The 21,769-nt window shown below is 60.8% G+C and overlaps 2 protein-coding genes across 5 annotated transcripts; both read right to left on the reverse strand.

Moving 5' to 3' along the window:
• Positions 1-883: 883 nt before the first annotated feature.
• ABCB6 (ATP binding cassette subfamily B member 6 (LAN blood group)) lies at positions 884-8,715 on the reverse strand. The gene is made up of 20 exons (XM_062579006.1): positions 8,638-8,715; positions 7,276-7,807; positions 6,505-6,642; positions 6,125-6,314; positions 5,518-5,610; positions 5,070-5,262; positions 4,859-4,980; positions 4,659-4,768; positions 4,512-4,577; positions 4,241-4,366; positions 4,075-4,151; positions 3,891-3,954; positions 3,533-3,618; positions 3,360-3,417; positions 3,072-3,176; positions 2,631-2,805; positions 2,223-2,335; positions 1,978-2,072; positions 1,256-1,324; positions 884-1,172 (listed from the first exon to the last, which is right to left on the reverse strand). The coding sequence occupies exons 2-20, from the start codon at positions 7,789-7,791 to the stop codon at positions 1,046-1,048; spliced, it is 2,523 nt and encodes an 840-aa protein (XP_062434990.1). The 5' UTR covers positions 7,792-7,807; positions 8,638-8,715; the 3' UTR covers positions 884-1,045.
• A 1,294-nt stretch (positions 8,716-10,009) lies between these two features.
• ATG9A (autophagy related 9A) lies at positions 10,010-21,674 on the reverse strand. 4 transcript variants are annotated; one of them, XM_062578327.1, is made up of 14 exons: positions 21,521-21,674; positions 21,092-21,137; positions 20,471-20,533; positions 20,004-20,165; positions 19,761-19,902; positions 18,049-18,797; positions 17,493-17,646; positions 17,014-17,193; positions 15,921-16,166; positions 15,395-15,615; positions 14,688-14,805; positions 14,267-14,489; positions 13,982-14,124; positions 10,010-13,884 (listed from the first exon to the last, which is right to left on the reverse strand). In XM_062578327.1, the coding sequence occupies exons 1-14, from the start codon at positions 21,621-21,623 to the stop codon at positions 13,879-13,881; spliced, it is 2,556 nt and encodes an 851-aa protein (XP_062434311.1). In that variant the 5' UTR covers positions 21,624-21,674; the 3' UTR covers positions 10,010-13,878. The 4 variants fall into 4 exon arrangements, with proteins under 4 accessions (XP_062434311.1, XP_062434312.1, XP_062434313.1 ...); XM_062578328.1 differs by lacking the exon at positions 21,521-21,674 and adding an exon at positions 21,368-21,440 and having other exon boundaries at positions 20,471-21,137; XM_062578329.1 differs by lacking the exons at positions 21,092-21,137; positions 21,521-21,674 and adding an exon at positions 21,368-21,387 and having other exon boundaries at positions 20,471-20,828.
• Between the last annotated feature and the right edge of the window lie 95 nt (positions 21,675-21,769).

Below are 21,769 nucleotides of genomic sequence, written 5' to 3' on the forward strand. Positions count from 1 at the left end.
GCTTGGAGTAGCTTGAGGAGAGCTGTAGCTTGGTATCCATCCTGGAGCCCTGCCTCTGCCCCTACCTTGCAGGTCGTGGGGCTGGCATCACCACAACGTAATGACCTTGTGAGTGGGGCTGGGTCCCCAGCTGAGCCCCTTCTGCATATGTCACTAGATGGGCAACTCGGGGTTGGCCTCCTCCCCAAAGCAAGTCCTTTCAAGTGCTGGGCTTCCCTTGCTCTCCCTGGAGCAGTGTGGTGGCAGAGCTGCTGGCGCACCTGGGTGGCTGCCTGCTCACATGCTCTTCCTCACTCAGAGCTGCTCGCCAAGAAGCTGCTGGTCCCTGGCTGCCACGGCAATGCAGTGCCAGTGCGCAGGGCTGGTGGCTGCACCTTCTGCAGGTGACTGGAGCTGGACTGGGCTGCGAGAGGGGGAGCAGGCTCTTCCCCAGCCCTGACACTGGCTCTCTGCCTGGGAGGCCGTGTCGCCCGGCTGGCGCCACGCTGCCGATGCAGCAGCTGCTCAGCGTGATGCCAGCCCTCAGGGCGCAGGGCCTGTGACGCCGGCGCAGGGCTGCTAAAAACTGCTCACCGTGCTCTGGCAGCGATCAGGCCGCTGCTGCGCGTGAGGATGCCTGGGCCACACTGGCCTTCCCTTCTTCCCTCCGTCCTCCTCCTGGGCTGCGCTCAGCAGGCTGCGGTGTGGCAGCAGGCCCCTCCGGAGCGCTGTCCTCTGGGCCCTCAGTAAAGGGCTCGCTTGGAAAGTCCAGGCTTGGGTTTGTTCTGCGGGTTCGGGCACTAGCCCCACAGCCAGCCTGGTCCTGCCCCGAGCACGGGATCCCACAGCCTCCCCACGGGAGTCCACAGGCGCGCACCCTCCCCAGAGCACACAGGAGCAGAGCTGGGCAGGACCTGGTTTAAGAAACTACACACAGCAAAACAGACAGGTACAACCGCAGCGGAGTGTCCAACCCAGTCCCTGCAGCTCCCGGCTGGCAGCAGGCAAGTGGGGCCGCGGCGCTGCGGGGCCCGGTCCAGGGTTGCAGCAGAGCACGTGGCCGTGCTCACGGCCCTTTCTTGCTGCCGGCGGGCTTCTCTGTGCAGCGCTCCTTGCTGTCGCCGTCGTCGCCGGCCTGCTGCTGCAGCCACATGCTGGCGTACACCCCGCCCTTCTGCAGCAGCTCCTCGTGCCTGCGGGGAGCGCGGGTCAGCGCGCGGCCCCGAGCCGGCCCCGTCGCGGGGGCAGGCAGCGCCGAGCCCTCCCCTGCGCTCACCTGCCTCGCTCCGCAATGCGGCCCTCCTTGAGCACTAGGATCTGGTCTGCGCCCACCACGGTGGAGAGCCTGCGGAGGAAGGCAGGGCAGGGGACAGCAACGGGCACCCTCCGCTGTTCCGTGCGCCCCTTACCCCCAACCAGGTGGTCCTAGCACGCTCTTGGCCACCTGGCTGCAGCCTGGCCGGTGCCTGTGTCCCTCTCTGCGCCGCACAGTCCTCCGACACCCTGCTCCTCGCTGAGCCCTCGGCCATGCCCAGAGTCAGGTGTTAAAGGCAATCAGAGCCCCAGGAAGCACAAAGAGGCATCTCCAGCCACAGGCTCCTGCCTGCACGCCACGAGAGCAGCTCTGCCAGGCCGAGCCCCAGCCCTCGGCTGGTACCTGTCGTGCCCGCCCTCCCCCTGCCTGGCCAGTCTGCGAGCCCTTGGGAGCCCCCGCTCTGTCACTGCCCCTCTGCTGCAAGGTCCCAGTGCATCACAGCGAGCCACCGCGAGAGGATCCCGCTGTGTCCTGCAGGCAGCGTGGATGCAGGGCTCGCTTCCCCCCCACCACCACCCGCCTCGCACTCCAAAATCCACAGAGCCGAGCCACAGACCCTGGTGTAGGAGGCGTCCGTGCCGGTCTGCCTGCAATCCCCGGGTTGGTGCAGGCAGCGTGGGGGAGCCCAGCTCTGCTCCAGCTCTCAGCGCCTCCCAGATGCAGGCACTTCCCCATGCGCCTACCTGTGTGCAACAACGATGGTGGTGCGGTGGGCGCAGACCTTGGCCAGGGAGGCCTGGATGTTCCTTTCAGTCTCCGTGTCGAGCGCGGACGTGGCCTGTGGGAGAGGCAGCGCGTGGGGAGGGCGTGAAGCGCAGTATGGACGGAGGGACAGGCCACACCGGCGCCGGGCAGCAGCTGGGGCAGGGCTGCTGCAGCGCAGAGCAAGGCTGGGCTGGGGGGGGGGGGGGGGGGCCACGGCCTTTACCTCGTCCAGCAGGATGATGTGGGGCCCCTTCAGGATGGTGCGGGCGATGGCGACACGCTGCTTCTCCCCCCCGCTCAGCTTCAGCCCCCGCTCGCCCACCTGGGTGTTGTATCCTGCGGGCACAAGGGCAGGAACACGCTGCACCGGCGCCCTCCGAGCTGAGGACGGGCTCTGGGGCTCTGCTGCGCTGGGCAGCACGGCCTGCCCTGCCCGGGAGCCGATTCAGCCCTGGGCCGACAGCAGGGAGAGGCAGAGCAAGGCACAGGGCCGCGCAGGTGCCCCCATGCAGGGCGTCACCCAAGAACGGCCGTTGCCACCAGTGCCCACCCCATGACGGCAGCTGCAAGGCCGCGGGAGACCCCGCTGGGACAGCAGGGGAGGACACAGATGGGGCCGCGAGGCTCTCACCGTCGGGGAAGGAGAGGATGCGGTCGTGGATGTCAGCAGCCCGGGCCGCCTCTTGCACCTCCAGGTCGGTGGCTGTGACCCGTCCATAGCGGATGTTGTTGGAGATGGTGTCATTGAAGAGCACCGTGTCCTGGGGCACCACCCCGATGTGGGCACGCAGCGACGCCTGCTTCACCTGGGGGCCATGGCGGTGGTGGGCGAGGGCTGAGCAGGACCTCCAAAGCCTGACTGCCGCCAGCCCACCCTTCCCCCTTCTCCTGCCCGACTTTAAACGAAGCCACGTGGCGCCACAGCACCTTGCCAGCACAGCCACAGCAGCTAACGATTCAAAGGGGCTGGGGGCTGCCTGCCCTCCAGCTGCCATGGGGACGCTGGTCCCCTCACCAGGCTGCCCGGAGCAGTCGCTCCCTCTCTGGCCCCGAGAGGCCTCCTGTCTCTCACCTGGGAGATGTCCTGCCCGTCGATGCGGATGCAGCCACCCCGCACATCATAGAAGCGGAAGAGCAGGCGAATGATGGTGCTCTTTCCTGAGCCCGAAGGTCCCACCTGCACACAGGGGAAGAAGGTCTTGGAGACACCAGAGACCCTGCTGGTGCCAAATGCTAGGGGCCACACAAGGAAGGACTGGCCCAAGGTAAAGCCAGTCCTGCACACCCTGCTACGGATCGGACCCACTTCCCAGCCCCACTTCCTCCAGCGATTAACCTAGTGCCCCAGTGCCGCTCTCACCAGGGCCAAGGTCTGCCCAGGCATCACAGAGAAGGAGACGTCCTGCAGGATTTCCTTCCTGGGAAAGGGAGACGGAGAGGGGTTCAAGGCTGCCTGCCTTGCCCCACGTCCCCATGCCAGGCCCCATAGCTCAGCTCATCCCATCCTGCCCACGCTGTGCTGCCGCCCCATACCCATCCACGTAGCTGAAGTGCACGTTCTCAAACTCAATCCGCCCGGCCTCCAAGCTCAAGTCTCCGGCGTTCACCACATCCTTCACCTGCCAGATGCAGAGACATAACCTCAGAGCCAGCCCATCCCTGTCCTCAGGGGCAGGACCACAGGACCGTGCCTGAGAAGAGGGTCTGGAAAGAGGCAGTGCCTGGAGTCTAGGGGAACATCAGGGTCCTAGGGACATATCCACAGGGATGCTGCTTTCCAAGGGACATAGTGGGGAGGAGTACACATGGCTCGAGTGCGATACATGCTGAGGAGCACATGGAGATGAACTGGGAAGTGATGGAGCATGGGGGTGCCCTGCATCACACTCACCTCCTGCTCCTCGTGGAAGAGCTCAAACATGTTCTCCATGTCGATGAAGGAGTTCTGGATCATCCTGGAATGAGAAAAAGACAAGATGGAAGGGTTTAGGAGACCACACTCTCATGGGGATGAGGGCAGCACTGACTGCAGGGCACACTAGGCATCCCTGAAGCCCTGCTGCTCCCAGCATTACCTGTAGTAAGTCCCAAACCAGTTTAGCGGTGTGTAGAGCTGGATGATGTAGGTGCCGAAGAGGACAAAGTCTCCCACCTGGTACGGATGGGCAAGAGGGACCCATCACTGCCAGCACTGGGGTCCCATCGCAGGCAGGCGACTGCCCAGGCTGGCACCAGCCTTACCTGCAGCTTGTTCTCAGTGACAAAGTAGGCACAGAGCAGGGACCCCGCCAGCAGCCCCAGGCCGATGACCAAGTTCTGGGTTTGGTTGAGGAGGCCCAGCGAGGCACTAACTTTCCACTCCGAGATCTGGAAAAGGTGAGGTCCTCCGTAAAACTGCTGCCTTCACACCAGACCTGTGGCGACCCTCATCATCCCCAGAGATGCCTGGGATGCTTAGTCCTTCCCCTCAAAGCCCCCTGATGCTGGGTGCTGAGCCCCCGCCACCCCGTACCTGGTACTTGACGATGGCATCGTTGAAGCGGTTCACCTCGTAGCTCTCAGCGTTGTAGTACTTCACCTGCAACACGCAGCAGTAGGGTGAGCGTCCAGCCCCGCTCCCCCAGCGCTCAGCGCCCGCCCTGTGCCCCTCTGCCGTTACCGTCTCAAAGTTGAGCAGCGAGTCCACAGCCCGGGACTTGGCCTCGTTGTCTCGCGTGTTCATGTCCCGCCGGTACTTGGTCCTCCACTCCGTGATGAAGATGGTCAGAGCTGCAGGCAGGAGGGGGCCACGTCAGTCTGTGCCTGCCGCCCCCAGCCCGGCGTGGGCACCCTGCTCCCGACCCCCCGCCTGGCACTCACTGAGGTACAGGCTCATACACACGAAGATGATGAGGCCAAACCAGGCGTTGAAAGCTGAGGTGAAGTAAATGATGCCAATCACTATGTCTGCAATGGTGGGGATGATGCTGAAGACGATGTAGCTGGGGGGGGCAAGGAGGACGTTGCATCAATCCAGCCACACGGCGCGACCCTCTGCCCTGGCTGCCCCCCGCCGCGGGCGCGCTCTGACCTGAGCAGGCTGTTGATGCTGCTGGTGCCGCGGTCCACGCTGCGCAGGACCTCGCCGGTGCGGCGCCCCAGGTGCCAGCGCAGGGACAGGTTGTGCAGGTGGGCGAAGAGCTGCACCTGCACCTGCCGGTTGGTGAACTGCTGCACCCAGACCCACAGGAAGGTGCGCAGGTTGCTCACGAAGCCGGTGGCACCTGTGCGGCGGCAGGGCACAGTCAGTGGGGACAAATGCCACCCTCCTCCCCTTCCCCATCGCTGGGGCATGTGTGCAGCTCACAAACCCTGGCTGGGCTAGAGAGATGTGGGACAAAACCCCCCCACTGCCACCAGCCCGGGAGCCAGCCCTGGTTGCCGCTCCCAAGACAGAGCAAGCAGTGACCTGTGGACCACAGGCATCCCCACCTCCCCTGTGCTGTCCCCAGCGCCCAGCGCTTCTCAGTAGTCCTTACCGGCACCTCCACCCTGCAGGAACTTCAGCCCCACGTAGATGCAGACGGTCCAGGCCAGGGTGTGCCAGGGAGCCCTCTCCGTCAGCTCGTTCACTGGGGAGACAGTGGCACGGGTCAGGGCAGAGGGGCAGGGAGCGTCACTGGGCACCCCGAGTAGAGCCTGCATGGGGACCAGCCCCTGCATTGACTCCTTCCCCCAGCACTGCCCCAGCACCTGTGTCCTGCCACGTCCCTGCACCCTCCTGGGACACTTACGACACCTCCTCCCCCCCCCCCCCGGCGCATAGTGAGGCTGTGGGTGCTGGTCCTTGAAATGCAGCATCTTCTGGGTCGGGCCAAAAGGCTACATTGATGGAAGAGCAGGGGAGTCAGAGGTCCAAAGGGGACACACCTTGGGAAGGTGGCAGCACACGCGTCCCTGGGCAAAGTGTCTACCTCCAAGCCCTTTGCTGCAGGCAGTGGTGCCCACTGCCTGGCAGGACATGGCAGGACACAAAGATAAGGGTCCCCTGCAAGGAGCCAGCACCCAACCTTGGCTCTCCTCAGCCCCCTTCACTGCTGGGACGGGGTGTCAGTGAGCGGGGACAGCCAGCCCCACACGCCTCACCGATGTTCTTGTAGTAGATGGGCACGAAGACGTTGATGGCTCGCTCCAGCCCCATCAGCGCCATGCAGAACAGCACCAGCCCCTGCAGCAGGCGGTTGCCCCTCGGCCACATGTACTGCACCAGCAGCTGCAGCTTCTGCCGGAAATCCTTCCAGGTGGACGCGGTCCTGCCGGCGTCCGGCAGGAGAGGCTGGGGGGAGAGGACAGCAGGGAGGTCACTGCCCCAGTACCCCACCCCAGGGAGGGAGATGAGCAGCCTTAAACGACGCTGTCCCTGTCTCCTGAAGTCCCGATCCCAGGACAGCTGCGTGCAGGCACAGCCTCCTCCCCAGACACGACCCCACATGGTCCCAGCTGCAAAGCAGCACCCCAGGACTCACCTGGCTGTTCTCCACGTCACGCTCCTCCTCGTTCACTAGCAGCATGTAGGGCTTGTGGGGCAGCCCCGGGGCCTTCATGCCCAGGACGAAGAGCGTGAAGGTGCAGATATAACGCAGCAGCCAGAAGCTGAACTGCACCTGGCGGGAGAGACGGGGGGTCAGTGCCGCAACCTTGCCTCGGCACAGGCCAGGCGCAGCCGGGTGCAGGATGGGCAAGTGCTCAGGGAGAGGCAGGGACCGCAGGCAGAGAGGACGAGGGCAGTGTGGGGCACAGGGCTGGCCGTGACCGGTGGGGGCCTCTGAAACCACACTGGGGTGTGGGGGCAGCCAGGAGAGAGGGGAACCTGCTCAGCTTGGCCAAGTACAACCACCCCGGCGGACAGGCGGACTCCCCTCCAGCAGTGCCCTCAGGGCTGGGCCTGACGGGAACAGCAGGCACGCAAGGAGCACGCGTTAGCCAGGGCTGCGATGTGCAATAGGAAACGTGGGTGCAACCAGGGAGCACGTTCACCCTGGGTGCCAAGTGGAAGGGATGACATCGGGGTCCAGGTGATCCGGAGGCAGTGCAGGCACAGGGATGGTGCCTTGCTTCCCTCTCTCAGGGTGGCAGCAGCTGCGTCTGGCACAGCATGGCACACGTGCCCACCTAACCACCAAGCACCATGGCTCAGCAAAACCCCCTCTGAGCCACGCAGCCTAAGGGCGCGAAGGGCCCCAGCAGCCGTCCCCACACCCTGTGCAGCCCCCAGCCCAGCCGCACGCCTGGCCCACCTTCTGGTTGGTGTCCTCCAGCGCCCACCACCACAGCGGGCTCCTCCAGCACACCAAGGTCAGGTTCTCGGCAGCGAAGGCCAGCGCCCAGAAGAGGAGGAGGACAGTGCCGTGGCCCCGCGTCCGGTCCTGCGCCAGCACCCGCGTGTGCTCCAGCTGCAGCAGGGCGATGGCGCAGCCCCAGCTGAGGGCCCAGAGGCACGTATGCAGCACCATGTAGCCGTAGAGCTGCCCCAGGCCCCCCACTTGCCACAGCAGCCCGGCAAGGGGCTGCAGGGACAGCAGCAGGGACAGTAGGACCTGGCCGCGGTAGAGGCGCGACCTGGGGATGTACTTGGGCTCCATGGCACGGCCAAAGCGGACGTAGCAGGAGTACTGCAGGGCGCCCAGCAGCAGGCAGACGCTCAGCAGCACGGCCGGCACCAGTGTGAAGAAGAAGCAGGGCTGGAAGCCCTGCTGGACCCAGACCTGCGTGAAGGAGCTATTGCCCTCGCAGTAGCTCCCCAGCACCACCATCCTGCCCGGTCACTGGCTGTGGAGAGAAGAGGGGCTGTCGGGTACGGCTGCAAATGGGGACCCATGGCCAAACAGAGGGGGCGCTCACGGGGACAAGGGCAAACATTCTGGACACAGGCAGGCACCCCTGCATGCAAACAGGGCCAGCTTTGCACACCAGCAGCCCAAGCGTGCACCTGGATGGACGTATGACACGTGCACACTGCCGAGGGCTGAGCAGTGACCATGCCAGGCGAGGTGCTCTGGTCCAGCACGCTGTGGTTGCCCCATGGCAAGGTGGAAGCAGTGGCAGAGGAGGGATGTGGTAGTGGTGCTGGGTTCAGGGTCAGTGCACCGTGGTGCTTGGCTATGCCCTGCTTTGGGGCTGCACTGGGATCAGCCAGGTTCACCAGTCCTTGCAGGTGCACAAGGACAGGTGGGGGGGGGGAACGGACAGACACGGATACACGACAGACGGACAGTGAGTGCACAGTGCTACAATGCTGCCAGCGACAGCCGCGGGGATGTGGACGCGCTGGTGTCCTTGGATAGATCTGGGGCAGGGGGTCTGTCCTGGGGGCAGCGCACAGGCAACGTAATTAAGGTGTGGGGAAATGCACGGGGCAATATTTGAGGCGATGCACGGGGAAACGCGGGAGCAACACGGGGAACCGCGGGGCAATGCCCGGGGAACGCCCGGGGAACCGCGGGGGCAAGGCACGGGCAAAGCGGGGCAATGCCGGGCCGGGCCGCGGCGCCGGTCGGGCCGGGCCGCGCACGCCCCGGGGGCAGCGGCCTGGGCCCTGCGCGCCGGCCCGGGTGCCCGGGGAGCCGCCATGGGCCCGGCCCGGCCCGGCGCGTGCTCACCTGCCGCCAGGCCCGCTCGGTCCGGCCCGGTCCGGCCGCGCCGCGCACCGGGCGCCGCGCACGGGGCTCCGCGCACCGGGCCGGGCGCCGCCCCGCGCCGCCGCCGGGCCCTAGCGCCGTCCGCCGCGGGCGCCGCGCCGCGCCGCCCCCAGCGCCAGGCGCCGCCCCGAGGCCCGGGAGAGGGGCCGGGGCTGCAGGCGGCCCCCGCCGCCGCTTATCGCCGCGGCCAGGCCCCCCGCGCCCGGCCTGCGGCGCCCAGATAGACCGGGCGCCGCACCGAGCCGCCGCCGCCTCCCCGCCGTGGCAGGTGCCGACCGCAGCCACGCGCAAGTGCCTCAGTTTCCCCGCGGCGGCCGTCGGGACAGACGGGCTGAGGACAGGGCGACGCGGGCGCTGGCGCTGCGCAAGGACGGGCTGCCGCCGCCGGGCCGGCAGGCAGCGGGGCCGCCCGAGGGGAGGAAGGCGCCACCGAGCACCATTAGCTCCAGCCAGCGCGCCCCACCACAGCGAGGATGACACGGAGCCCAGGAGAAGGTGGGCGCTGTGCCTGCTCCGGACGCAGCCCAGGCCACCTCACAGAGCTGCACCCCACTGCTGCTGGGTGCTCCACTCCCTGGGAGGGCTCACAGGGACACACGGGGAGCCAAGGCACCAGAGGCTGCTTGCACATGTAGGCTACACCAAAGCTAAGTGTTAGATCTGAAACCAAGGCCCCATACCCCTGCAAGATGAGTGCATCAGCCCCATCTTTCAGCCCCCCTCAAATCCACAGCTAGGAGATGTTATCATCTGCCCAGGCACAGAGCCCTTTGTAGCATCAGGAGTACCAGGAAAAAGGGCCAAGAGAGATGCTTGGCAGCCACCCAGCTGCAGTGGTCACTCAAGCCATTCACTGCTGCAGAAAGGGCTTGTTACCCTGCTGAGAAGCCCCGGGTTTGCAGGAAGAGCCCTGGTCTGAGCTGGGGAAGCTGCTGCTGGGGTTCCCTGGATGCCCTCCTGCTGTACCACACGGGCTGTTCACTAGGCACGGGCCAACCAGGAAGATAATGTCGGACGTATCACTCCCAGGAGCTGCTCCCCACTCAGCCCCTGCGTTCCTTTGTCCATGCACGCTGCAAACCCAATGTGCGGCTGGAGCAGAGAAGTGCCTTGGCACCAACCTTCGGGGAGGCCCTGCTCCTCCCCTGCTCCCAGCTGGCTCCACACCAGCCCAGTCAGCTTGCAGCCTCCCCAGCAGGCGTTCAGGGGCAGAGTCCATCCTGGGCACTGCCTTCTCCAGCATCCTTGGTCCCACGTTACCACCCCTGCTCGGCAGCCAGAGACAGGCAGGCTGCACGGCACTCCAGCGCAAACGGAGACTCGGACACCGGCGTGGATGATATGCCCCACCTTTATTCATGGCTATACAGCTGTACAGCGAGGACACCGGGCTGCGATCAGCACTCCCTGGGAATCCCTGCGCACCCGCACACCCTGGGAGGGGATGAGGAGGAGCAGCTTGCCATGCACATGGGACAGTGACGACACAAGCACAACATGCGGCAAGGACTCCTGCTTGCTCCTGCCAGGCCTCTCCCTCCTCCTGTTATTCCCAGAGAAAGGCCCAGACTTCCCCACTTGCCCCAGGATGGAGCCAGCCTTCACCAGCTCAGCTGGCCCTGCTTAGGGATCAGGGGTGACGACACCAGGAAGCCCAGATCAAGCATCCCACCCCCAAGGCCAGGCCAGCCAGCGTAGAGGGCACCCACACCCTTGCCCTTCATACAGAGTGCAGCCAGGAGGTGCTTCTCAGTCTGTAAAAACCCAGCTGGCCCACGTGTGTTTGAGATCACCAGCTGCTAAATAGGTGACGCAGGCTCAAAGGGCTGCCCTGGGGCAGGGATCATTGCCCTGTGTGCAGAGAGGGAGCCCAGGCGGCCAGGGAAGCAGCTAGAAAGCTCTGGTGTGTTGGAGACTTGCCTTCAGTTTCCTTGTCAAACTCATCATACCACAACAGCCCCAAGCTGGAGCTGCTGTGGGGTCTTTGCAGCTGATCCTCTGTGGGAGTCGGGGGCTGCCCCCAGCAGCTGTGCAGAGAGCACACCCATGGCTGGGGATACCAGCACACTGGTGTAGTACTCAGGCCCACGGATCTCTTGCCCCCCGGCTGAGCTCGGCCACATGATTTATCCCCAAGTCACACAGCAATCCACCGAGAGACCCCAGGATTCCTGACCCCAGCTGTGATGAGCTGATCCCCATCCAGGGCTTTGCTTTAGTGCACTCCCTTCGGTCTCTTACAGGCTCAGACCAGTCACAGCTTTGGTCTGTCCTTCCCCATTGCAACAGGGAGCCCATTACCCAAAAGAGCCTGCCCCTGCACAAACACCCCCTCTACGCTCCCCAGCCTAGAGGAAGAACATCAAAGGCCAGACAGGGCCATAATTATTGAACCATCAGTGCTCCTGGCCCTCTTGCTCCTATGACCAACAAGGTCTAACAAGAGGTAAGTGCCAACAAAGGTTGGGTCTACAAACACCAGGGCTAGAGCCAGCCCTAACTGCCACCTTGTCATGGGCCTGCAGGCAAGGGTGGGCCTCATGGACAGCACAGCCCATACCACAGCAGAACAACTGGCGTGTCCCACCAGTTGGCAGTCACCTGGGGGGGTGTTACAGCCTGAGGCACTACACTGCAGAACTACTGCAGAATCACAGAATGCTTAAGGCTGAAAGGGACCTCTGGAGATCATCTAGTTAAACCTCCCTGCTCAAAGCAGGGTCACCTACAGCAGGTTGCCCAGGACCCTATCCAGATGACTTTTGACTGTCTCTAAGGATGGAAACTCCACAGCCTCTCTGGGCAACCTGTTCTAGTGCTTGCTCACTCTCACAGTAAAAAGTTTTTCCTTATCTCTAGGTAGTACTTCCTGTGTTTCAGTTTGCGCCCATTGCCTCTTGTCCTGTCACTGGGCACTACTGGAAAGAGTGGCACTATGTGGCAATAGTAACAGGGAATGAAATGACACTGCAGAAATTCTCAACTCTGGTAGAACTACAGAAACCCTCAGCTCTGGTAGAATTATGTGGAATAGTGATATGAAGTAAAAAAAAAGAAAAAAAAGAAGAAAACTGCAAGGGAACAACAGAACATGATTGGATGAAAGGCCATTAGACTTGTGTTGGGTTAAATTACAGTTACTGGGGGAGAATGACAGGGGAACTCGAAAAAAGATTAACATCAACTTGTGCAGTGTGGACCCTGCTCCAGATAGTTGGCCTGACCGCAGGACCCGCACCCATACCAGGATTCCTCCGTGACAGACAGGGCACTGAAGGATCGGAACTTGTAGAAAGAGCAATGAGCTCACGAATCTGGAGTGCACAAAGCATAATATGTAGTGCCCAGCTATAGCAAATTAGGCAGAGACTGCAATCTAAGAGTGAGTAATAAAATACTTATTACTTGAGGTCATGCTACACCTGTAGTCCTTGCTCTTTTATGGTCTCCCTTATGTTAGTAAACATCTGAGGAAGCCTTGGGCACAATGCCACATGCCTCCATGCTTGTGTCCCTCCTACCAGGCGCGTCTGCCCCAGTGCAGAGAGCAGCTGGCTCAGCAGGCGTGTGCCCAGCCCTGGCTCAAAGGGCACAGGGCAATAACCCTGGCAGGGGAAGAAAGGTGGCCCTGGACTCCAGGAATGGGAGAGGAGGGCCTGCCTGTTGCTTACAGAGGACATGGTAAAAGCAAGCAGTCCCTGCCAGGGGAAAGAAGAGTGAAGGAGAGTGAAAGCAGTGCCTGGCAGGGGTTAGCCAAGATGCACACACTCGCAGGCTGCCACTGAAAGAGGGGCAAGGGAAACCAGGGTGATCTGGGAAGGTCCTGTCTGAGGTTACACTGCACAACCAGAATCTCTGCTCTCCTCTCTACCACGACGCTGGGCTAGGGTTTGCCTCTCTCTTCTGGGGCTAGGGCACCTCCTCTTGCCCCTCTGAGACACAAGCCGTCTGCTTGGGATATGGGATCTGCAGCAGCCAAAGCAATGTTGCAAGCAAAAGCATTCTCTCAGGAGTGAAGGAAGGAGCTGAGAGCCCCTGGGTGAGATGCAAGACGCACTGAAGGCTTTGTTTGGGCAGGAGGAAAGCCCCAATGCCGCAGAAATGGCCACATCAGGAAGACAGATTCAATGTACCAGACAGGTCAGGCATAGGGAAGAGGCTTTTATAACACCCGGGGGAAGGGAGTCAACTCAATACACAGAGCACAAGACCTTTAGAAGGCTCCAACTGGGCTACATGTGCCCCTAGTAGAAGCCAAACTGGACCACCTCAGGGTCTCTTTGGCATTGCAAGTGGGCCCTGCTAGCAGTCCATGTCCCACGGGCAGTGGCCAGGGGGCACATTGTCCTAGTTCAGCGATATGGCACAGAGGCTGCCAGCTGAGAGAGATGCCAGGGAAAAAGAGTCTCCCACCTCCACAGCCCTTTCCTGGTGTGCAAGGGACTGGACAGCTGTCATGGGAGCTGGGGAAGAGCTGCAGCATCCCCAGATCCCAGTGAGAGCAGGGCCTGCTGGCTCTGCCATCCCACCCCCACCTGCAGCAGGGGCAGTGTGAGCGTGCACAGAGCAGGGGGACTGCTCCACTGCCATCCTGCTCCGGACTGAGAGGCACGATGTTTGTCCTCCCTGGAAGGGCAATGAAGTGCTGGGCACCTTCCCAAGGCTGCAGGCAGGGTAGTAACGTTGCCAGCACTGCTGCAGGCTGAGCTAGCTCCCCTTGACACCTCCTGACACGGGTGGCCATCCCAGGGGACGCCAGCTCATTCTGGAGGCAGGTCCCAGCTCCGGGTGGATGTCTGGAGCTAGTGCCTTCTCACATGCCTTCGACCAGCAGTTACTGCTGCTACCTCCGAGCCAGTCCACAGCTCCCCATCGCCAGTCCCATCACGTCAGCTTTCGCAGGCTCTGCAGCGATCCTCCGACACAGACGACACAGATGTGAACACAGACACACGTATGTACTCACACACGCATTCACCCCGCAAGAGTCAGTGGCGTTGACTTGACAAACGGCTGGACACAAGGCACCACCGCAAAGCCGCTGGCCTGGCAGTTTTGTCTCTTCGGCAATCGATGGCAACAAAATGAAGCCCAGGACCACCCTGTCCCCTTTGGGACAGGAGAAAAATCAGGCTGATGCCACATCCTGCTGCCCAGGCGGCTCCCAGTCTGCAACCCCCACGAGATCCCCAGTCTACAAGGCTACACCTGCAAGACAGAGAGGGGACGTGGCACCTACTGGGACCAGCTGCCAGCGCCCCAGCCTGCCAGCTAGAGTTCACGCAGCCACAGCTTTTGCCCCTACCTTGTGGATCTGTGGTGGAAGCTCATCTTCTGAGCTCTCCTCCGGCACGGGCTCTGGGTGTCTTGCCGACTGCCCGTCCTCAGCCCAGCCTCCCAGCGGAAGGCGAGAGAAGTGTGATGGGGCTCTGTGCACTGTGCCTGGGTCTGCAGGACAGGTGAGGAAGAAGATCAGCTACACAGGGGATGCCAGGCTTCAGCAGCAGGCAGGCTGCCCAAGCCAGTCCATACAGGGCATCCGTTACAGGGCTCTGATCCCGAGCTCGGACCTCCACCCTGGCTCCCATACCTGTGATACCACCGTATCGCCGCTGGAAGCCAGTCTGCAGTGTAGCTGTCTCCTCAGCAGGCTGCCGTGGTGAGGAGAAGGGGTAGCTGGCAGAGCGAGGGATGGGGACAGAGCCACCCCGCTGAGCTTCCAGCTCCTCGTGGGCACTCTCCCCGCTCTCATCGCTCTCTCGCCGGTGCCAAGCATGCCGCTCAGGCTCCAGCTGGGTTTGCTGTTTGTGCAACTGTAGGGCCGAGACACGAGCAGGTCAGCCATGCGGGGAGAGCACAGCCTCCCGCCACCATCTCCCCAGCAGTGCGCTTTCACTGCTCTCAGCTCCCCTTCCAGTCACTCAGAGCTCCCCAGCCAACCCAGGCTCCAGCTCCACCCTGACTGCCCTGGGCCCATGCCCTGCTGGCCAGCCCGGCTCCCGGCTGCTCACCTCGTGCATGTAGAGCGCGTGGAGACTCATCTCGGTGGAGGCATACTCTGACAGGATCATGCTCTGCAGCTGACCCTCCCAGGCACTGCTCCCTGAGCTCACAGTCCTCGCATCAGCACTGCCATGGGACACACAGGAGATGTTCATTGCCTGGGTGGCCCCCTACACAGCACCCAGCCCAGCCTCTCTCTGCTCTAATGTCAAGTTTGCAGACACTCACTCCTGTGATGGAGAGGGACCGGCCCTCTGTGTCCCCTCCCCAGCCACACAAGGTGATCAGCCCAGGCATGGCACTGCCCTGCCCCAGGTATCGCATCACACAGTGCCCCTGTGCCAGGGCACAGAGCTCACCAGCGTCTCACCTCCAGAGCAGGTGGCATTCAGGACCAAAGCAGACCCTACTTAGACATACCTCTCACCCATGGGAAGGGATGCTCAGAGCAGTCTCCTTCCTGCCAGGAAGGTACTGTGGTGCCTTCAGGAAAACACCAGAGCCCCACACCGCCCTTTGGGGGAGGCGAGTGTAAGCACCTGGGCCTAGCTCTGCTTGTGAACATGTTCCTTCCTATCCCAAGCTGCAGAGACAAATGCCAGACAGCCACTGCACGCTTAGGACAACAGCGCAGCAGCAGGGCATGCAACAAAGGGATCTGGGACTTGCAAGGTCTCCAGCCACTCCCCTTCAGCCAAGGCTGCCATGTCCTTACCCAGAGACTGTCATGGCACTTGCACCCCGAGGCTGGGCTCCCTCTCCATCCCTTCCTCCTGTCTGGAAGCCACTGGGGGGCTGCTGGGCAGACTGGAGCGGGGAGAAGGAACGCAGGGCCGAGGCCACTTCAGAGAGATGGCGGGAGGCCTGTCCATCGCGGCCCATGTGAAAGCCCAGGGCTGAGGAGCCTGCTATCACATTGGCAATCAGGCTGTGAGGCTGCAGAGTTGAAAAGGAGAGAGTCACTGTCCTGTGCAGAACTGGAGGCCTGACCTCCATACCAACAATACAGTACTGAGACCCCACAGCTTCCTCCAGCCCCTTTCCCACCTCATGTGCTCATCATACCTCACTGCTCATCTTTAGAAACCCAGAAGGCAGTCCCAGCTAGCACTATCATATTTGCATCCCTGGATATGGCCCAGGAAAGGTGAAAATTTGCCCAGAGGGCCTGATTATCCCAGAGCTTGTTGGCACCCAGCAAGCACCCTAAGAACACCACTTATCCCCTCCGGCCTGGACACCTCTGACTCCGACTGCAGGGACTGGATGGAGCTGAAGAGGGCGTTTTCGGGGAGCACAGCCTGCTGGGCCAGGGCCACGCTGCTGTCTCGGTGCACCCGCTCCTTCAGGAAACCAATGAAGGCTGTGCTCTCACGGGGTGGCTGCCACTTGGGATTGGTGATGGCAAAGTGCATGAGGGACAACTCTGTCTTGCCATCCTCCGCCTGCTGGTAAATGGAGGCCTCGGTCTTCCCTGCTGACATCCACTGCAGAACAGAGAGAGGTAGTGAGGGCCAGGATCTACTTTAAGCTCCTGCCAGGCCTGCAAATCCTGCAGGACCAGTCTGGGCAAAATCTGCAACACCCAGCACAAGCTAGGCCACAGCTCCAGGCAGAAGGCAGGCACTAGAGCAAATGTGTCATCCTAGTTTAGCCCTTGCAGCCCAGAAAATACGGTGTCCTCCACCTCCCACTGCAAAGGAGATGGAGAGTTGGGGGCTAGCACAAAAATCAGAGCTGAAAGCTTTGTCTTGCACTCTCCAGCCCACAGCAGAAGCAACTACAGCCAATAAACAACTGCTCTTAAAAGCTTCCTGCCACAGTGAGCCCATTCCTTCCCAGTTCACGGCCCTGCCACTAGGGAGCCTTTCTTGATGACTCATGTAAATTCCCAGGCACAGGAAACAGACTGATCCTCTTTCACTTCGCAGTGCTTTTCATATAATGAAAAACAAATCCCTTCTCCCTCATCCTGCTTCTTTCCTGGCCAAAAGCAGCTCAGCTTTTTTAATCTGTTTTCAGTGGTCGTACTTTTTAAGAGGTCCAAATATACCCACTCTTCTCCTGAGGGAGCAGGGCACAAGGTTCTTGTCTGCAAAGACAAGCAATGATGTTAAACACTAAGATGTGGCAGAGCCCAGGGTATATTATATTAGGTTAATAGCCACAGCCTGGTGACCTGTCCTGGCAACTCCGGGCACTCATCGCTGAGGCAGTCACAGGCTGTTTGCTTCAGGCCCCCAGGAGTGGTGAGTTACAGCTTCTCCTGTGTCTAATGGATCAGGCATGCTACTGTGGAGCCCATGCTGCTATCCCACCACGCACGGGACATACCGCTGGGTGGCCATGCTGGCGCACATCCATCTGGGCAAAGGAGCAGGTGTCACCCACACCCACCACCTCCACTGTGAAGTTGCGAAAGAAGTCAACAATGTCCAAGGACTTGGGTCGGAGGCAGACAATAAGGATCAGGGGGGTAATGATGGGACTCAGGAGTTCCTCCAGGATGAAGACCTAGGCAGGGAAACAGGGCTCAGAGTGAGCTTGAGGATGCCAGAAACTGCCCCAATATAACTGGCCCCAGGGCAAAGCTCAGGCCACATCCCATCCTGCACTGGAGACTATCCCTGCTGCCTCCTCAACAAACGCACAATCTTGGAGCCAGCCCTGAGACCTGACCCATCGGCTGAGGAAGGTCATCTCCAAGAAAGTGCGCTCTGTCTGCTCAGGAGCTGCCTGGCTCTTTAGCAGCTTCTCCCTCCTGCAGGGACAAAAGTGAGTTTCTGTCTCTGTCCCTTGCAAACCAGGCTCACCGCTTTGTACTGGAAGAGCTGGGCAAACTCGTCCCGGGTCTCGTAGCGGTGAGCGTTACCCTGCCAGTGGTCAGGCATGTAGTGGATGTGTGCCAGGATGACCCGCAGCAGCTGCTCTGGGCAAAACACCAGGTGTTGGTCTGGAATGAAGGACCTGCAGGACAGGACAGGGAAGCGTCACAGCATCGCACTTCAGTTTAAGGGAGATCTCATCCTGAGAGGGCAGGGCAAACAGCCCACATCCACAGCTCCACCTGTGGCCTTCACTCCCAACCCAAACCCTCCTGCTAGCACAGCCCAGGGCTCCTGCTGTATAGCTCCAATAAAACCCCTCATATCATTTCTAAAGCCATCACTGCAGTCACCACACCAAGTTGACTAGTACTCCCTTCTCCCATCTTCCCCATTCTGCCTCTCCTCAGCTGTGCTCTTCCCCTAGAGCAGACTCACATCCCCTTGCAACATAACAGCACATCCACACAGGTGGCACCAGCCTCTCTGTTCCCCTCAGAGTTGCTGGGAGCAGCCAGCTCTGCCCAGCACAGGTCCACCTCACCTGCACACTGTGATGCCCACCCCGAGCAGGGTGACTGTTGTCAGCACATGCTCAACTGCCAGGACATCCTCATCATAGATAGTGAGAGCAATGAGCACAGCCAGGATGGAGCCAGCAAAGAAGGCCACATTCTTGGCCACGATGGTGAGAAGTGGGGAGATGAAGCAGTTCATATACTTGGAGGCTGGCTTGTAGCCCTTGCTGAGGCGTGAGTGCAGTTCATGGTCCAGCTCATTGAAGTGACGGAGGTAACAGCGGCCGTAGAGAGACCAGCAGCGGGCACCCAGGCTGCCCGGCTCCCGCTTCAGGATCTCTGTGTAGCTGAAGAAGGCGTAGAGGATCTGCCAGATGAGGATAAGGGGGCAGAGAAGGAAGTTGGCAATGCCAATCCAAAGGATGCGAGTGCTGAGCTTCTCAGCTAGCTCCAGACGGTTCCCAGCCCGCTTGTATTCAGCCTTCAGACTCCACTCGTTCTCAAAGAGGGAGCCTGGCCCCCAGAAAAAGATGAGCTCGAAGTTGTACTTGAGCCCGCGAGAGTAGAAGACAGTGTCTCCCAGCAAGGGCAGGCGGAAGCGGATGGGCAACAGAGACTTGTTCACCATGGCCACCATGTAGTTCTTGAAGCGGAGAATGCGGTGGTAGATGTCCAGCTCTGTCAGCTCTTTCTTGTGGATGCAGATCTGGTGCTCCTTCTGGATCTGCACGATGCGGGCCTGCACCTCCTGCCAGGTGTAGTAGGGCAGGTTGGACTGGGAGGAGGAAGCAGCAAGGTTAGAGGTTGGCTACATAGAGGGACAGAGGTCAGGCTGCACCCTGCTCTAAGAGTGGGATCCAGCACACACTCTTGGGGCACCAGTGAAGCACACACAACACAAGGCATCTTTCCACGCTGCATACCTTGCCCCACTGGCTTTTACTCTAGACTAACGAAGATGACTGTTTCCCACCTACTCACATACAGGCTATCTTGGAGGCTTACATGAGCTTTCCTTTCCCCTCAGAGCCATGGGAAGCACACCTAATGCTTGGAGTCAGTGGGGAGGTAGGAATAGGGGAAAGCATTTGATCGGTGTCCTGGAGGCAGCCTGTGGCAAAGCTGGCGACAAACCAAGCCTCTTGGCTCAGTCTATCTTTCTCAAAGACCCATGGCTTCTTCTAAAAGGAAGCACATCACCCTCTGATGTTATCAAACAGAGCAGAAGATCCTGCACCAGGTTGTAGGTGTAAGCCTCAAATCCTGTCTCTGACACAGATCTCCAACATGCTCTTCACAAACTAAGTAGCTCTATACCTCAGTTTCTTCATCAATAAAGAAGGAAGATGATTCTGCTTGTCTCCCAGGAGGTAAGAGAACACTCTCACTCATGCCTCACTTATGCCTTTGCTGTTGAAAGGCATCACTGAAAAGGCCATCACAGATAAAAATAAACATATTGGGTGGCAGATGGCATACACATATGCCAGCACACACAGCGACAGGCTGGGCAGAGAAGGGTTAACATACAGCAAGTTGGCTGCTGGAAAAGCTGAAAGGAGATCAACATGGTTACATAACCCTGGGAAGAGCTGGAGCAGAAGGAAAAGCACTTGGCATGAGACTTTCGGAGAAGTTGACTCCAAAGGAGGGTAGAGGGTAGCTGTTTCTCATTGCACAGCAAGGACTCCTGCTTTCCTCAGCAGCCCTGCATAGGGCCCACAGCTCAGCCACTTACCATGGGGATTTTGAGGGCATTGATGTAGAAGGAGTGAATTTCCCAGTAGCAGCAAATGTTGTAGACAAATTTGATGAGTCGGTGGATCCAGAAAACCCCAGCTATCACCAGGATGCAGATGAGGAAGCTGTTTGACTGGATTCTGCAGGCAAGAAGAGGCAGAAAACAGGAGTCAAGGTCCAGACAGCCCTTAGTGTTCGAGAAAGCAAGAGCAGTGGCTAACGTGCCCTCAGCTGCTCCTACCTTGCACTGCAGACATTTGGGGGGAGGAAGGCATCCGGCAGCGTCACCTTAATAGGCTCACTAGGATGCTGGCTGTGATTCACTGCTTTGTTGGCAAAGAGAATGTCATAATCGACGCAGCTTATAAGAAAGGTGGTGAATGCCACCACGAAGATGAACTGCCTGCGAAGAGAGGGAGCGGCCATGAGGGAATCACCCTGTCCATCTGCCACCCAGACACAGGGCAGGTAGGAGCTGCAAGTCAGGCGGCCCCACAGCCATGGTGCCAGGAAAGCTCAAGGGGCACCGCCTCCTCAAAGTGGAATACAGGTTTGGGGCATGGAAAACTCTAATAAAAGACAGGCAGGATATCTGAGAAGGGATCTCTCCTGCCTCCTTACTGGCATGGCTCAGCACACTCCCACAGCCGCTCCCCAGCCTCCTGTAATAGCCCCAATGGCCTACATGGGATGGGAACCTGAACTTACATAAGCTCAAAGATCTCCCCGATGAGCATACAGGTGAAGCCATTCTTCTGATGCAGATTATAGATGTGAGAGTTATAGTCAAGGAGAACAGACTGGAAAGCCTTTCCTTCTGACAAAGGGTGGAGAGACCTCCTGTCCCACTGGCATCCATAGCCTCCCAGCCAAATCTCTCTAACCAGTGATGGAGACCCCCTCTCATCTCTATCCACCAGCAAGCTGGTACTCCACTGCAGGGAAGCACACTCTTCCCAGGTATAGCACAGCTGGGATAAGAGGACCTAGCTTGATCCAAATCTCCTTCTTCCCCCAGAGGTGGATGCTGACCAAGCAGAGAACAGAAACTCAGCCTGCCCTCATTCTGCACAAAGGGAGGGGTGGATAGGCAGCAAGAAGAGATTTCGGGCATAGGGCAATGCAGAGACAGCAAAAAACACATTTAATAACCACAACATCCCATAAGCATAGGGGCTCTGCCATCCCGCAGCCCCTCTGGAAGCATGTAGCGTCCTAAGGAAAGGGGTAGATGCTCAGCCCCAAGTTATGCAGAACCAAGCATGGGAGAAGAGCATGAGGCAGTGGAGCGCATGCCCTCTCGACACAGCGCACATGCTGTGGAAGGATATACGAGAGAAGAAGAGATCCAGGTTCTCTATATGATGCCACGGAGCTGAAGGAAGGAAAAACGCAGGGTGAGAGCAGCTCCAGCACACACCCAGCCCAGCTCTGGCAACACACACTGCCCCCTCTCCTCTTCCCCTCTCTCCTGGTCTCTCTCCCAGGCCCCCAACCCGGCCCCACAGACACCCCCCCCGCCCGGCTCAGCCCCCCTCACCCCCCTCAGCCCACGGCTGCCCTCTGGCCCCGAGCCCCAGGGCCAGCTCGGGGCCTTCCCCCCACCTCAAAGGCCCCGGGCCCCCAGAGCTGCGCCGCCTCAGGCTCCCCGGGCGAGCCCGCCGCTCCCGCCCCAGGCCCTGCGGCCTCGCGTCCCCCCCGGTGCCCAGCGCCGCCACAGCCGCAGCCCCCGGTGCCGGCGCCGGTGCCGCCGCTCACACTTGGCGCCCTCGGGGACGTGGACGAGCAGGTCCCCGCCGCCGGGGGGGGACTCGGTGGAGGAGCTCTCCAGGCGCTGGTACTGCGTCTCGAAGTGGGCCATGGCGGGGCCCCCGCGCCGCCAGCCCCGGCCCGGCCCGGCCCGGCCCGGCCGCCAGCCCCGGCCCGGCTCCGGCCGCCCCGCGACTGGCGGCCGCAGCGCCCAATCGGAGTCGCAGGGCGGGGCCGGCTGCGGCCAATCGGGGGGCA

This window comes from Rhea pennata, chromosome 6, assembly GCF_028389875.1.
Source record: "Rhea pennata isolate bPtePen1 chromosome 6, bPtePen1.pri, whole genome shotgun sequence".
In the NCBI taxonomy this organism is placed as follows: domain Eukaryota; kingdom Metazoa; phylum Chordata; class Aves; order Rheiformes; family Rheidae; genus Rhea; species Rhea pennata.

Bases quoted from the DNA above. Each gene is read 5' to 3' on its own strand.
- ABCB6 (XM_062579006.1), bottom strand. From the start codon at position 7,791: ATGGTGGTGCTGGGGAGCTACTGCGAGGGCAATAGCTCCTTCACGCAG. The intron at 6,315-6,504 runs GTGAGTCCTGGG...CTCTCCCCCCAG, and splicing joins GTGACGTGGAGAACAGCCAG to CCTCTCCTGCCGGACGCCGG. The intron at 3,955-4,074 runs GTAATGCTGGGA...TTCTCATTCCAG, and splicing joins TGGTTTGGGACTTACTACAG to GATGATCCAGAACTCCTTCA.
- ATG9A (XM_062578327.1), bottom strand. From the start codon at position 21,623: ATGGCCCACTTCGAGACGCAGTACCAGCGCCTGGAGAGCTCCTCCACC. The intron at 19,903-20,003 runs GTAGGAGCAGCT...TCTTGCCTGCAG, and splicing joins CCAAATGTCTGCAGTGCAAG to AATCCAGTCAAACAGCTTCC. The intron at 14,806-15,394 runs GTAAGGACATGG...GTCCCATGGCAG, and splicing joins AGTGCCATGACAGTCTCTGG to TGCTGATGCGAGGACTGTGA.